The sequence below is a fragment of the Peromyscus leucopus genome, chromosome 1, assembly GCF_004664715.2.
Source record: "Peromyscus leucopus breed LL Stock chromosome 1, UCI_PerLeu_2.1, whole genome shotgun sequence".
NCBI classification, from domain to species: Eukaryota; Metazoa; Chordata; class Mammalia; order Rodentia; family Cricetidae; genus Peromyscus; species Peromyscus leucopus.
Genome location: NC_051063.1, coordinates 161,176,531 through 161,192,343, shown reverse-complemented (window position 1 = coordinate 161,192,343; position 15,813 = coordinate 161,176,531). Strand labels below are relative to the sequence as shown.

The 15,813-nt window shown below is 56.1% G+C and overlaps 1 protein-coding gene across 4 annotated transcripts; it reads right to left on the bottom strand.

The window, feature by feature from the left end:
* Window positions 1-281: 281 nt before the first annotated feature.
* Kctd15 (potassium channel tetramerization domain containing 15) lies at window positions 282-14,955 on the bottom strand. 4 transcript variants are annotated; one of them, XM_028877784.2, is made up of 7 exons: window positions 14,819-14,955; window positions 13,208-13,306; window positions 11,528-11,635; window positions 10,730-10,905; window positions 5,650-5,794; window positions 2,788-3,093; window positions 282-1,623 (listed from the first exon to the last, which is right to left on the bottom strand). In XM_028877784.2, exons 3-7 carry the CDS (start codon window positions 11,606-11,608, stop codon window positions 1,465-1,467), a joined length of 867 nt encoding a protein of 288 aa, XP_028733617.1. In that variant the 5' UTR covers window positions 11,609-11,635; window positions 13,208-13,306; window positions 14,819-14,955; the 3' UTR covers window positions 282-1,464. The 4 variants fall into 4 exon arrangements, with proteins under 4 accessions (XP_028733617.1, XP_028733616.1, XP_028733618.1 ...); XM_028877783.2 differs by having other exon boundaries at window positions 13,208-13,303; XM_028877785.2 differs by lacking the exon at window positions 14,819-14,955 and adding an exon at window positions 13,556-13,876.
* Window positions 14,956-15,813: the final 858 nt, after the last annotated feature.

Below are 15,813 nucleotides of genomic sequence, written 5' to 3'. Positions count from 1 at the left end.
GGCTAAGAATCAGAATGCAGAATCTGTGTGGCCCAGGGGGACCCATAAGTAACTAAAACACCCTAATGCAACAAGCAACAGCAAGGATGTGACCATGCACCTCCCACCGACGGCTGCTCCTTCCTCAATTTGAACCTGGGAAGGAACACCCCCCCCTCCCCCGCCCAGTCATGTGTGGGAACCTGCAACTTTTACTCAGGACAGAGCCTCAGTCTTTTGCTTTGTAGCGTTCTTTATGGCACGAACCACGAACGCAATGTGTTTACACAAACACAAAACAATTGTACATCAGCATCTTTACAATATTAAAGGAGTCATATACAAGTCTACAGGCATTATACACAAACGGGGAGCCGGCCAGGGCACCCCATCCATCAGTTCTCTGCAGTCCCTCCACTTGGGAGGAGCTAGGGGAGATGTGACAAGGCCAGGGTGTCCATCTTTTGGGCCTGTCGTCTGGGAGACAGGTCTGTGAGGACCTCTCAGGGCCAGTCCTTGTTGGAATGTGGGGCTAAGAGCACTGGGTAAGCTTGGGTCTGTACCTTACTGACAGGCTAGTTTAGTACATTTAATCAAAACTTGATGTGCAGATGAGTGTGGGAAAACTGGAGCTGGGGCAGAGGGTGGCTCCCTGAGCTGGGGACCCAGAGATTGATGGTGACAGATGGGTCCCTTGGTAGAAGGGTCCATTCCTGAGATAAGCTGTGGCCCCATGCTGACTGGATGGGTGGAGACTTCTCCAAGAACCCAGATGTGAGCACAGTCAGTTGGGATTGGAAGCTCCTGGGCATTAGCAGGTCAGGTGTGCACCAAGTACAGCCTGGGAGGCAGGGGGCAGCAGAGTGTCTCAGATGAAAGTCACAGTCACTTTGCCCCCACAGCCCTCCTCCTCCCAGCTGCCCTGCCCCTGGGGCCCGCTCCATCTCTGGCAGCACCCCACTGTCACATCTGTCCCCACAGCCCCAGCTCAGCAGGCACCTGGGCCTGAATGCTGGCAGCCCATCCTTTGCAAGGCTTGCTGAACGTTGGACTGAGAACTGAGCACCAGGTAAAAACAGCGGCGGCGGCGGCGGTCCTTGTTGGCCTTACCGACCTGTGCAGCAACAGCTGTGTCTTAAATACTGTAGAAAAATAAGCCATCTCCAACGAGAGGAGGCCTGCGACGTCCACCAAGCGTGGAGAAGAATAAACAGCTGCTCTGAAGTGAGCCAGCAGAGGACGCTGTTCCAGACTGAGGAGCAGAAGGGCTGGAGGCTGGCAGCATGGTTGCACCACAGCATCTCTGGGTCACATCAACAGTCCTCCCATGGGGATGCCTCTGGTACCCCTCAATCGGCTGCCATTCCCACCCTCAGTCTTGTGCCCAGGGTGAAGCACAAAGAGGCAGGACTCCTCAGCACTATTTCCAGGTCTCTGGGGTGGCCCCAGGACTGAGGGGGTCTCAGGTGGGCCCTGAGGCAGGGCCTAGTCCAGGGGTTCTTGTTTTATCCGGACGGCAGTTGGGGTGGGCTGCGGTCGCCGCTCCTCCCGGCAAAGCACATACTCGCTGAACTGGGAGGAGTCCACACCACCCCCGCAGGATGCAGCCACGCTGAACCCCCTCTGGAACAGCCTTTCCAGGACCTGCAGGGGAAGAAAAGGGGGTCAGCAGTGCCGGCTGCTGGAGTTTGCTTGGCCACGCGGGCAGGTGGGTGCCAGGCAAACAAGCTACCGTCTGTGGGTCTCGGTGTCTCTCACTGACATCACCAGTTGGGTCCTGCCCTACGGAGGGCAGGTGCAGTCAGGTCCGGGGGGCCCTCAACTTATCCAACCAGGGTGGCTGTGCTATGCCACCCAGGCTACTCCTTCCAACTCTTAGGGGTGTATAGCCAGGAACTAGGGGAGCAAAGGGGGCTTTTGGGTCCCTTCCCTGTTATCTAGAGTGTGCCCTACCCCATCTCCACACACACACGGCCCCAGGCACCCCTTCTCTCGATCTCCTGCTCCAATAATGGAAAGCCCCCGCCCCCTAGCCTCAGGGTAGCCACCTGCTTCCTGGAGCTGAGTCCCAGATGGTTTGAGGCCTGAGGGCTCATCAGCTCAAAGAGTTCTAGGTGGAGGGAAAGAGGGGGAGTCCTTTCGGGGTGAGAGTCTCTGTAGGCCTACACGGCCTCCTGGGTTTATGTCTCTGGGAAGGTGGGGGCTGGTCTTACATCTGTGTCCAGCAAGTAGCAACCTCTTACTCAGAGCCTGCAGGAAGTGAGGGGCTTTCCCCAAAGGGTCCTTTCTGTCCTAACCCCCAAATCTATGTGTCTGTGAGTCAGGAAAAAGCTCTCAGAAACAGGGAGCTGAGGCAGGAGGGGCTGAGGTGTGCACCAGGCCTGGGTTACACAGAAGAGTCTGTCTCAAAAGAAAGAAGCGCTTGAGGCAGCTGCTGCCTGCCAGTGGCCCCAGGGCCAGCCTCATGGGAAGGCTCCCTGCCTTTCCTGGTGCCTGGGTTTAATTTGAATCCAAAGTCAGCCTCTGCATGTTAAATGAAGCATGTTCCGTTGAAAATACTCTGGGCCTTTTTTTCTTTTCTTTTTTTTTATAGAACATCCTTTTAGGGGAAAAAGAAAAGTACAGATCAATTTTTTTAAGTCCATCCCCCAGGCACCATCATTTAATTATGAGCAAGGCATAAATTATGCATCGGCACATTGTTGCCTTTTCTGTACGGGGGGTTCGTCCATTCCATTCTGGGACCGTGTCTCCCTCCATCTCTCTCTGCGTCCTGGGGCCCCTGGGGGAGGCACCCACGGCCCTCACCTGCACAGAGTTGAGTCGACAGTAGCCATTGAGTGGGAAACGGATGACGTGCGTGGGGTCCTGGTTCCAGCCAGCGTTGACAGAATTGCACATGACATCCCCGGTCTCGGGGAAGACCTCCTCGATGAGGGCCTTCTCGCCGCTGAGGGCGATGCGTTCGCCCAGGTCGGGGGTGACTCGGACCACTAGGCAGTCACAGGCCCGGCTCCGGCGTCGCTGCTCTTGTTCCTGCTGCCAGCGCTCCAGCTCACGAACCATGGGCTGCAGCTGGTAGTAGCGGGCCTCCTCATAGAGCAGGTTGAAGTCCTGTGGACAAGCACACAGCGTCAGGGAAGCAGGAGGCCGTGCCGTCTGGCTGGCTCATCCTGCCCCCAGTGGGGCTCCTGTCCCTCTTCACAGACATCTTAACTCCCAGGTCACAGTGTGGACTAGGATGGCCGTCATTTCCACTGTAGAGATGAACAAAGACTCCAATGCCCCAAACACCAAGACTCTAAGAGCAGACCGGGGCGCACCTGGTGAGACTCCCCTCCCGGACCTTCAACTGGATGACAAACAGAAGTGGCACAGAAAGAGCGGGAAGCTGCTGCTGGTGCGCACACCTTTAATCCCAGCACTCGGGAGGCAGAGGTAAGAGGATCTCTGTGAGTTCAAGGCCAGCCTGGTCTACAGAGCGAGTTCTAGAACAGGCTCCAAACTACACAGAGAAACCCTGTCTTGAAAAACCAAAAAAAAAAAAAAAAAAAAGGAAGGAAGGGGAAAGGGAGGGAGGAAAGGAAAGGAAAGAGGGTGGGGTCTGGGTATGTGCTGCCTTCCTGGAAATCCACCCTGGACCTAGGGCATTGTGCCCTTGCCCAGCTCCCACGCAGACCTTCATGGAATGCATTTCAGCCTGGTCACCTATCAGCCACAAGGCCTATGAACCTGATACTGACCTTCCCCCAGCCAGCTTCCCCTCTTTACAATGAATATAAGCACTGGGCCCTGAGAGGCAGAGTGAGATGAAAGGACAAAGATCGGGTGAGTGCCTGTCCCTGCCCAAGCAGGTAGAGAATATGACAAGGTCCCTGGGAAGCAAGGTCCCGGGACAAGGTGTTCACCAAGCAGCCCACTCACAAGAACTGTCACCTCAGACCCTGCCACTAGCCCTGTGGTCACCAATTCTCGGGTGGCCTCTTCCCATGACTCACGCCACTCAGTGGGGCTCAGATCATAGGTGGTGCCTGAGGGAACCAGGGGAAAGCAAGGGAGGTCAGCCCTCAGCACAGCCCGCCCCGAAGGCTCCAAAGGCCTAGAATCCCATCATCTGGGCCCACCGTGAGCTGTGACCCTGCCTGCTTTCCATAAAAGACTCCTTGGGGCTCTACCCCAGGTCTCTGTTCTCCCAGCTCTCACCAGCTTCTAGAGTTTTATCTGACACCTTTATGCCAACTCTTTCCCCAAGCCTAGAATGTTCCATGCATAGACTTTCACTCACTGACTCAGGGCTGCAGGTGTGAGCTGGGCACACCCTCTGGCACCTCCTGACACAATACCCCACACTCACAGACTGCACCCTCTTCCTCAATGGCACTCTCCCCGACTCCCAGCAAACCCAGAAACCCAGTGGCCTAGCTAGTAACGAGCCTGTTCCCTGCATCTCTACACCAAGGCTGGTGTGGTCCCTCCCAGTTTGCAAACCTGGTCATTCTTCTCAATTCTCAGCTGTGCCAAGTGCGGAGCCGCCCACCGAGAGCCAGGCATCACCGGCAGCCTCCCCTTCCGGGTGCACAAAGCCCCCGATCTTGTCTCCAGTGCCATCCCAGACCCTCACCAGGGTCCTCACACCTCTCTTCCTACTCTCATCCTTCACCACCTAGCTCAACACTTTCCTTCCAACCCATCCGGGCCAGGTTTCCCCATCATTTGACTAGTGCTCTATTTTGTTTATTTGTTTTGAGATGTGGTCTCACTATGAATCCCTGGCTGGCCTGGAACTCAAAGACTAGCCAGCCTTTACCTCCCGAGTGCTGAGGTTAAAGGCGTGCGTGTTCACTCCTGCTGACTTTTTTAAGATAGTGTCTTACTCTGTAGGCCAAGCTAGCCTAGAACTTTCAGCAATCCCCCTGCCTCTGTCTTGGAAGGCCTGGAATGAAGTGTGTGCCTGGTGGGATCCACCACACCAGGCACGCACCACTTCTGAAGCACTGGCCCCACGTATTTGAGACTCATCCTCTATTTTCTCCACCATTTTCTTCCTTCGGTGTAGCTCTATTTTCAGATCAAATTCAGTCGCTGCCATTGAGTAAGCAGGCTGGATGAGACAGGGCCCCGGGGCTGCTGGTACAGTGGTCTCCGCAGGAAGCCCCAAAGCAAGGAAGCTCAGAGACTGAGACATTTGCCAGCAACAGCCAGGCCTGAGTTTCCTTCCTCCATGATTCCCAGGACTTCAGAGGGGCTCAGCACTGAGGCAGGACCACGGGAACCAGATCAGCCACCTAACACAGCTCATCCCGAGTCCTGGGAGTAATGTCTGTTTAAAGGGTGACCACCTGGCTCTTAGGGGTTTTCTCCATTCCAAATTGCCAACAAGGAACAGACGCACGGACCTCTAACTCCTTTATCCCAATGCACAGCAGGTCCTTAAACACAGCTAACTAACCTGGGGTAAGTGCCAAAGCTTAATTGTTGTTACACCCTGATAAATACGCTGAAGATGTGAGAAAGCAAAATGAGTTTAGAAAAACTGATTTAGCCCTCGGCTTCATCGGTTAACTTTTTGTGGTTGCCATGACAACTGTGGGTCCATTTATTAAGTCACAGCGTCCCCTGTGTAATGCCACGACACAGGCAGGGCAAGGGTGCCGCCGGCTGCGGACTTACCTTGAAGTCATCTGGAAGCAGCAGTTTTGACGTCCGCAGGAAACTCAGGATGTAGCGGAAAATCTCCCCATCCCGGTCGATGAAATAATGTTGCTTGAGACTGTCTAGGACAATGGGCTCCGTGCCGTTGAAGAGGCGGCTTATTCTGGGAGAGACGGGCAAGATGGGATATGGGGAGGGGAGGGCTGAGATCACCTGCCCCACCCCCCAGCCCTCAGAGCTCACTCAGCTGGAGCAGCAAGAGCTCACCCTTAGAGACCTTGCCAATCCTGACAACTGTCAGCACATACACGTGAGGCTGACAGATACCTCCACACAAACACTAGGGCAGCCATGTCACACACTCCAGCCACATTCACGAGCTATAGGCAGCTAAGGGACAAACCCAGCTCTGTCTGATGGCCCACTGACACAGATTACAGGCAACCTAGACAACCACAGCAAGACACAGACAGCCACATAAACCAGCTGGTCTGAGCTGAACACACACACACACACACACACACACACACACACACACACACACACGACAGAAAGATGTGCCCAGAAAACATGTGTTGACCACCCGGCACTCCAGCTCCCAGCCACACACCTGCTAAATGTCTGTCAACCAGTCAAGTCTCTGGGGACACACACCCAAGCCACACCAACCAACATCAGATAACAGCACACTCAGACAACAGGCACAGGATCACAGTCTCAGGCATGACACTCACCAGCTAACACAAGTGACTCAGAGATACGAAGTCTCAAGTGCCCCATAACTGCTCACATCAAGAGCCATGGACAAGAGGGAGTGTGTGTCTGCATGTGGACTACCCCCAAAGCGCGTGAGCATGCGGTCTAGGCTCTATCCATATACATCACAGCACGTGCCATCTGGTGAGAGGCTGGGATTGGGAAGGAAGAGAGGTGCCTAGGAGAGTACCTCAGACACAGGGCCTGTGGGAGGACTTGGGGGATCCCCTGAAGCCCCAGCTAGTACCTCCCTAATGCACACAGTGGCAGAGTCTGGTCTGGCTAACTAACTGCTCTGCAGATCTCAAAAGCTAAGCTGGACAATCAGAAGCCCCAAAGTGGGTTGGGTCAGCTAAGCACTCTTGGGAGCAGAAGGGAGGTGGGCAGTGTCCTTCAGCAGCTGGTTGACTTTGATCCTGGGAGAGTTGTTCCTAAGAAAGTCTTGGAGGCTGGGCGGTGGTGGCACACACCTTTAATCCCAGCCCTCGGGAGGCAGAGGCAAGCGGATCTCTCTGAGTTCAAGGCCAGCCTGGTCTACAGAGTGAGTTCCAGGACAGCCAAGGCTACACAGAGAAACCCTGTCTCAAAAAAAAGCCTTGGAGAACAGGGAATTAGGGATTAGGGGGACTTCTTGACTTGGCCTGCACAAGCTGGGGCCCTAGCCGCTTCACACCTGCACCAACCACCCTGCCCCTTCCAAGAATCCTCTCTGTCCTGTCGCTCCTGCCACCCACTCCCTGCTTAGTCCAAGTCAGCCACTCCCAGCCACAGCCGTGTGTACCCAGAGCACGCCTGCTGCCAGAGCTGAGAGCTCAGAGCCCCCATGCCCTTCTTAGGTATCCCCAATCCACATAGCCCTAAGTTCTGGGGGCCATGTAATCACTTGTTCTCATCCTGGGGACGGGACCCAGCCCAGCCTGGCCCAGGCGGGCAGTATAAAGGGCAAGGCTGCCTGGCAGGTGGGAGTGAGCAGGCCAGAACCTGTGGGTTAGAGGTGTGGAGGCCTGAGCCTGAAGAACCAGAGCTATGACTGGCAAATATAACTCCTTAGGGTTCCAGAGGCTGCTGGTGACAATGTCCTCCCCAGGATACAGGGAAGGGCAGAGGCGAGGGCCCACACCCAGGCGGCTGTGCCTGGCTCTCTCTCTCTCTCTGGAGGGGGGACATGAGGCTCTTGACACTAGCTCCCCTGAATGCAGGCCACCCTGACGAGTCAGTGATTCAGGATTCCAGTGCCTGGTGACCCCGCTGGACACCCCTGTGAGTTCCATAGCTCATTTGAGACCTGGCCCTGCAAAACTTGAACATTTAGCTGTGGGGTAGGGATGGGGAGGGGGGCACCCAAAACTCCTGGATATAGACGTGACTAAGTCATGATATCCAGTGCTAGGGCAGATAGCTGAGGGTCCCCACCAGGCTCCAGCAAGGAAGAGTGCAGAGGCATGTGCACAGGTGAGCCAGCAAATTCCACACCTCAGCCTTCCTGGGAACTCTTTCCACCCTCCCCAGGCTGAGCTCAAATGTTCTGTGTAGCAAGCAAAATGCTGGGTCTGGCTGGGTTCCAAGCTGCTCTGACGTCGGAGTTGGCGGAGCCTCCGGAGTGTCCTGTTGGTCTAGAGGATTCCCAGTCCACCCACAGTCCAAGGCTGGCAGGGTTCTAGGCTGTCTACTGAGCCAAGACAAGCAGGTTCTAGATCTTTCCATGGTTCAGTGTCTGTTCTGGGACTAATGGGCGCAGGATAGCTCCTCTTAAGACAGAGGCCCTTCATGGCCCTAGCAGCCAAGCCTTACAGTGGATGTGGGGCACAGTGACCACCAGGAAACACCTATCACTTCACAGGGCCTCATGAGCAAGCTCCCATGTGACCTCCTGAGTTCTGTCGGTGGCTCCATGTCCCTGTGGGAAGCATCCCTATACCAGGTCTCTGAGGGTGCGACTTCGCAGGTCCTCTGTGAAATAAGCTGGTGCACTCACTTTGGTGGCTGGGACCTGCACTATCCAGCCACGTGCCCTGATTATAAAGGCGCCATCATCTTCCTCTTAGCTGTCCTTTTAAAGTGCCCACTCTGGCGGCCTGGAGGGGTTAGTGCGCAATGGTATTAGTTCCAAAGCTCCCGGCCACCCTCACGTGCTGCTCCTGTGTCAGCAGCCGCTAAGTGACACCCAGTGGGTAGGGCACGGGGAGAGGCAGACCACCAGACCACTCAACCTCAGCCCATGTGCTCAGGCTGAACCAGAGGAGGCATCCAGCACCATGCCCACAGGCTCCAGATCAACCAACAGCCGAGCGGGGTGCAATGCCATGAGCTCAGAGTCAGGAGGCCAGGATCCCCAACTCTTGCGGTGCTGGGGGGGGGGGACGGGACGGGACACACTGTTGGCATCTGGAGCTGCCTCCAAGGGCGACCTCAGCAATCGCCAATTCTCCGTCTCCACCTGCCCAATTGTCTCTTCCAGGACTGCAATAATCCACTTTTTAAAGACGAGGGGACCTAAGGGGCATCTTCCACACACACTAGCTCTGTAGCTCTCCGTGACCCACTGCCTTTACTGTCTCATAGGTCACGTTAGTCTTTGCTCTAGGCCTCAATGTCAGGCCTAGAGAACAGCTCTGTTGAACCAGGATTATCTAGGCAGAAGGACAGATGCACCCTGAGCTCAGCTCTGGTAAAGTATCCCCTCTGGGCATACCCAGGCAGTGGAGGGTCCCACAGGCCACATCACAGGTCCAAGTCCTCAGCTCCTCAGAGAGAACACACGCCTCCCTGCACAGCAAGTCGATAAGCTTGGCAAGCGACACCCTGGGACAGGGATGGGGAAATGCTCCTCAGTCCCCACAAGCCACTGGAGACAAAAGTGAAGGGAGATCTCTCCCTGCCCACCAGGCCTGGGGAGAGATGGCTGCAGGAAGGCCAACGTCGGATTTCAGAAAACATCCTTCCAAGAGTCTTTGTGGGCAAAGATTTTTACGAATCTCACTCACAAACACCATCAGTAGATTAAGGGTTGATGTATCTCACACAACTGAGGAATACCGCAGAAGGCAGAACCGAGATGAACGGAATTCATCTCGGAGTCTCGACAGGGCTCTGCAAACAGGCACGTGGCCAACGTACTATACAGCCTCACGGCCCCTGCCCTGCCCAAGCTCCAAGTTCATAAAGACCTCATGCCTAGTCTGTGTTGCCACTGTCTGGACCAGACACAAAATCTACTTCCTGCATCCCCTTCTCCAGGGGCAGTCCTGTAACGACGAGGGTTCTGTCTCTGTGCACTGAAACCCTCTCAGCTCTGAGCATCCACCCTGGTGATGAGCCCTCAGTGTCTAGGGGATTAATTAATTCTCTTCTTATTTTAAATGTATAAAAGAGTGGTGATGCCTGACAGGCTGCCCTCCCACTGGCCGATGGTGCTTGCTGCTCTGCCGGGAGCAAGCAGTGTGGGCCCAGCAAGCTGCACAGTGTCACCTGTAGGAGATGCTCAGAGACACAGGCCCCCCCACACACACTAGTCTTGCCACCAGCTGCCAGGCCCAGGTGTGTCCTTGGGAAGTAAATCCACGAGAAGTAAGAGCAAGCAAGTTGGCGGCACTCAGCATCATGCTGCTAAGGGTCTGTCCCTCCAGGGAGGGGTCTGAAAGTCCCCAGTCAGGGTCCTTGGTCACAGATAGTTCCATACATTACAAGGTGTTGAACTCATGCTCAGCCACTGTCAAAAATACCCCCCGACTGGCCGGGCGGTGGTGGCGCACGCCTTTAATCCCAGCACTCGGGAGGCAGAGCCAGGCGGATCTCTGTGAGTTCGAGGCCAGCCTGGGCTACCAAGTGAGATCCAGGAAAGGCGCAAAGCTACGCAGAGAAACCCTGTCTCGAAAAACAAAAAAACAAAACAAAACAAAAAATACCCCCGACTGTCCTGCAGTTTCTAACTCATTGCTACACCCTCCAGCTCCAAAAGGAAAGATTGTTCCTAGCACTCAGGGTCAAACTGTGACCACCTAAACAAAGGAGGGTATAACCGCAGCTGGCACTCCGTGCCTTTTCCCATGGGAAACATGTCCACCCACACCTGACTCCTGAGTGTCACTCTGTGAGACTCACCAGCCAGCTGCTGGCCAGGCTCATGTGGGACTGGCCCTTTAAGGTCAGGAACTCCATGTTATACCACAAAGGCTACTAGTGCAGGGTCAAAGGCCCCAGTCAGATGTGGCCTCCAACAAACAAGGCATCTCTCAAACCATCAGGAGCATCATCATCAGGAGGAGCGACTGGCCTGGGTGCAGTACGCTGTGAATGCCCGGGGTCTGCACCACAGGCCTGACCCTGGCAGTGGAGCTCTTACCTGGAGTCGGGGTACTTGGTGAGTGTGGCCAAGCTGCTGGTATACATGTGACCGCCCACATCGATGTGCACAGGTGCGTTGGCTTTGGTGAGCTGAGCTGGCAGTGGGATCCCCTGGGCAGCCAGGGGAGACACGGGCGACCGGGTAAGTGACAGCCGGGACATATTTCCTCCCTCCTAGAGATAGAAATAAATGGAAAAACAAGGGTTGCTAAACCTCCCTTTATTTCGAATGTGATCACAGATTTAATCAGATCACTGCTGCTTGTGCCTGATCACATATTCAGCTGACAAATTACGGCCACCACTGTAATTAAGTGTATTTGCATCATTTTCTTCAAAGTACTGGGGGTGGGGGGGTGGGGAGAAGGATGCTTATTAGCAATAAGAAATCAAGAAAAAAAATTTTTTTCAAGGTGTCAGCCTCCAGGGGCATAAAACAAACTGCAAAATTCTAATTAAAGGTCGCGGGCTTATGTGTTAGATGTGAAATATCCCCTGACAAACGAATCACCAATTTGTGAATTGGGATTCAGGGGTTTTTTGCAAGTTTGTCTCAGTAACGAGACACCTCTAAATTAGTGACTTCCTCAGCACCTAAGGCGCCAAGCTTTATACATGTAGTAAATTTCACATCAAATTAAGAGCATTTTCGTTTAAAAAAAAAATACATAATCGTACAGTCAGTCGATATCTATCTCCTAAGTGCTGGGTCCCAGAAGACGGGCAGCTAGTGAGCAGGTTCCCTAGAAAAGAGCAGAGGGCCGAGGGGCTGACCCAGCCCACCCTGCAAGCTCACCGCCGTGGTGGCGCCGCCGCTGCCGCTGCTGCCGTGTGCGTTAAGCGAGGACCCGCTCGGCCGCTCCTTGCGGTGAGGCATCTAGGCTTCCATCCCTGCCCAGAGTATCTGTGGGAAGCAGTGACAGGGGGCTTATCCTTCAGGAGCCATGGGCACTGGATCTTCCCTGGGGTCACTGATTTTTCACAAAGATGCTATCTGGGATCCCATATACCCCAGGAAGCCCTCCCAACACTCTATACCCCAAAGCAGACCTCCAGGCTCTAGCCTCTCTCTCTCTCTGCCTCTCTCTCTCTCTCTCTCTCTCTCTCTCTCTCTCTCTCTCTCTCTCTCTCTCACACACACACACACACACACACACACTCACACACACACACACACACACTCACACTCACACACGTTTTCTAGGCAGCTCCATGTCTGCTAATTTGGCTAATGACAGCCTAAAACATATGCTCGCCATTATTGCCCTGCAATGTTTCAGAACAAATCTGATTTCTTTGGTATTTTGAGTTAGAGCCGTGTTATCAAGCGTGTCTCCTCTTGCATCAGTGGAGAGAACCTTGGGGGAGTGCAGCTCCCCTCAGCTGACTGGGGAGCCCAGGACCTCTTACCACCCAGTTAAGATGCAGTTTGGATAGGACACCTCTTTGGTAAGAAGCCTGGGCACAGAGATGTGGACGAGTCACTGGGGAAGCCACCAATCACCTAGAGCTCCCAAAGCAGACAGAACCTGTCTTTGTTTGCCTACTCTGCACCTCCCTGCTTCTCCCCAGACCCCTGGAACGGTGCAGCCTGAGCCTAATGTATTCCAGACCCCCTCAGGATCACGGGCCCTTGAGGCATTCAGAGCAGGCCAGACAGCAATCAGCAAATGGGCTTTCTCCCCTCCTCCCCAGAGCTACTCAGAGACTTTCCTATGTGCCACAGACACCTGAAATAAAACTGTGCCTCAGTCCCCAGAAGCTCCCCCAGGGGCTTTTTATGGGACCCTCGCAGAGGGTGGAAAAGCGCAGGGTTCTGGCTTCTAGCTACCACTTCCACTGGCTTGGGCGGTCTCAAAGGGAGACAGGGACACGGGGACACACACACACACACACACACACACACACACACACACACAAACACGGGAGGGGGTTTCCACAAACATAATCTAGACGTCTCTGACATATACTTAACTCTTACAGGCCAACTACATGGTATCCTGGGTTTTCTATTAGACCCTCTCTTCTGGCTCTATACCTTAAAATTCGGCATCCAATGATAAAACATTGGACTCAAACCCTCAAATGTAAGAAAGGCTCCTCCCCTCCTACGATTTGTTCTCTACCCCCAGTGCCCTGGGAAGTTCTCTGACCTAAACTGTTTGGGGTGAAGGGAGGGTGTTCTGTCCCCATGGGGGTGGGTGGCTGTGCAGTCCCCTGTTTTGGGCATTCCAGGTCACTTATCTCAAGGAAGCTTATGAGAAACCAAAACAGACCCGATGGCTTATCCAGCCCTGGGAGGGAGTGGGGATGAGGGAAGATGCACTAAGGGTCAATAGAACTAGAAGGAATTCCCACCCAAATTCCACCAAAGCACCATGTTTTCCCCACTACCAGGGCCCAACTCCTAAGTGACAAGTAGCATCAAGCACCCAATCTCCCAAGCTGTTTCCCACAGCACAAACCAGAAACTCACCATTGGAAGCCCCAGGCCTTACGCCTTGACCCGAATCTCCACTGCTGCCTCCGACAAACGCATCTGCGGTGGACCACGACCCTTCTCCCGAGACCACTGCTGAGATCACAAGCACAGAAGTGAATTTGATAGGAGACACAAGTTCACTGCACCAAACACCACGACCCAGACGCGGCGGAGGCTTGGCCAAGCCGCCTGTTGCAGGGACCTCGGCGGTTTGCAAACTGGCCCAGCATTGACCCGCTTCTCCAAGCTGGGTGGGAGACCCTGGTCCCGCGCCCACCCGCAGCCGAGCCCCGCCCGCCTGAGCAGAGGGAAGTGAGCAGAATGCCACGCTCATTTACACACAAAATGATTTTGTGTCCCATTGTGCTCGCAGTTGTTCAGCTCTCTGGGGGTGATTAAACTGGCTGAGCTGCGGCAGCTTGAGACGATTTCACTAAATCGCTTCTTCGTGAAGTCGCTTCTTTGCTAAGCTGTTATTTTAACCATAAAAGGTAAACAGAAGGCGCCTCTGAGTTCCCTTCAGCTCTCCGCCCTGGGCGCCTGCCCGGAGCGACAGTGCCAGGGGCCTGCAGGGCTGTCCAGAGGGTGGACTGGGAGGAACGCGGCGGGCCACCTGGTGCGCGACAGCCCCGCCGCAGAGCCCGGCGGCCCGTGTGAACTTCGGGGCTACAGGAGCCGGCTGGGCCGAACCTCCGGCCCCGCGGGGCGGGGTGGCCAAGGTACCCTAAGGGCCCAGCGAGGAAGGGGTGGGAGTACCGTGGGGGCGGGGACAAAGTTAAATCAAGAGGCAGACACTTCAAGACCACAGATGGGAAGCTTGCCTAATTAAGGACGTAAAAGCGCTTTTGTTCTCAAAGTTTATTGTTGCCGGGATTTAAAAAAATTAATTGAAACTAATGCTGTTATTCACTCGTGCAGTTAAATTCCTTCATGCACATTTGAGACACGGAGTGAAAACTTGAAGGTTTTATCTTCCTGCAGTCCGGGGTTTCTAGAGGGCAGAGAGGCGCTACAGTGGCGCGGAGTGGGAGAATGAGGGTGTCCGCATCCAGGTCAAGGGGTGCGTGTGGGCAGCGGAGAGATGGAGGCCGAGGTCCGGTCTTGGGACCCCACCACCAGTGCGTTTAGCATGGGACTCGTGGGGTGGGCGTCAGAGGACGCACATCTGTCCCGTTAGAGACTTTTTTTCTTTTCTCCCATTTGGGCGCCAACCCGAAACCCAAGCTACATGGAGCCGGTTTCAGACTCAGGAAAGTCACCGGCTCTGCAGGTCACTCCAGCTGCTACTGGAACCGGAGTGCGGAGGACCTGGACGCATACACCGCGCGGCAGGAAGATCCGAGCCGGGCAGAGTGGGGAGGGTCCACCCGCGGCCAGGACCAGCCCACGTGGGCACCCCCCGCCCCGTGCGCGCCAGGCCTTTGTGCCGGGCGCCCCCACGCCGCCAGCCCCTGCGCTCAGCAGAGGGACAAAGCAGCCTGCCCCCCCCACCCCAACTCCCAGCCCAGGTCCCGGCCCCGGGCCGAGTGACTTTCTCGGCATTGCTGCCACTTTGGGAACCAGGGGTGTGCGGCGCTGAGCGGTGGCCGCCCGCGCTGGGCTTACCTCGGAGCCGGAGCGGCGGATCGGGCTCCGGCGCAGCCCCCGCCCCCCGCAGCCGCCGGTGTCGGGCGCCCGGCGCAGCCTCGTCGCCTAGTGCTCGATGCGCGCGGGTCGCTCCGGTCTCGTCCTGGAGTTACTTTCTCTCTCGCCCCCAACCCTCCCCCCACCCACCCCTCCCGCCCCGGCCCCCGCTCCGCGCGGCCCCTCGCGGCGCGCCGCGCCGGGGCCTCCCCTCCCCGCCCTCCCCTCGCCTCCTCCCTCCTCGCCGCGGCCGCCGCCGCCTCCTCTTCGCGCCGCTCTTCGGCTGCCCTCCCGCCGCTCCCACCACCTCTCCTCCCTCTATCTCCAGCGGCCTCCCCCGATGGCTGGGGAAAAAAAAAAAACAGCCCCCCAAACCCAGCCGGTAGCCTGTGCGCCTCGCCGCGGCCCAGCCCGGATTGCAAAGGGCAGCGATCCGGTTCCAAATTACCCCGGCGCGGCGAGCGCGAGCAGGCGCGCGCGGGCGACTCCTGGCTCCGGGCTCAGCTGCGCCTCGGGGCAGAGGATTAGAGTCGCAATTAGCTCCGCGCGCCCGCGCCTGCCGCGCTCGGCGACAAAAATGCACCGTTCCCCCACCACTACCACTTCCTTTCCACCTCACGATCCCCACCCGTGGTTCCTGGAGGCCGGTGCCTGGGGGCCGGGGGGCTCGGCCAGGACCCTTCCGGGAGCGCTGCGCCCGGGCCCCGCGCCCTCTGCGCCCCAGCCCCCCGCCGTCCGGCCACGCGGCGCCCGGGCCTCCTCCGGGCTCGGGGAGGGGGCGGGGGAGAGGCTGATTTTAATCATTGTCATTTCATCTGATGTAATATTTCCCCGGGCGCTTTCAGCTGGGCATAAATTTTCGACTCCCAAATAAGTAACACAGGGCACGTTTCTCACATTTCTCGACTCCTCGGTTACAAAGAGGAGAGAAGCAGCCGCCGCCGCGGCGCCCCGGGGCTGAGGGCGGGACTTGGTGT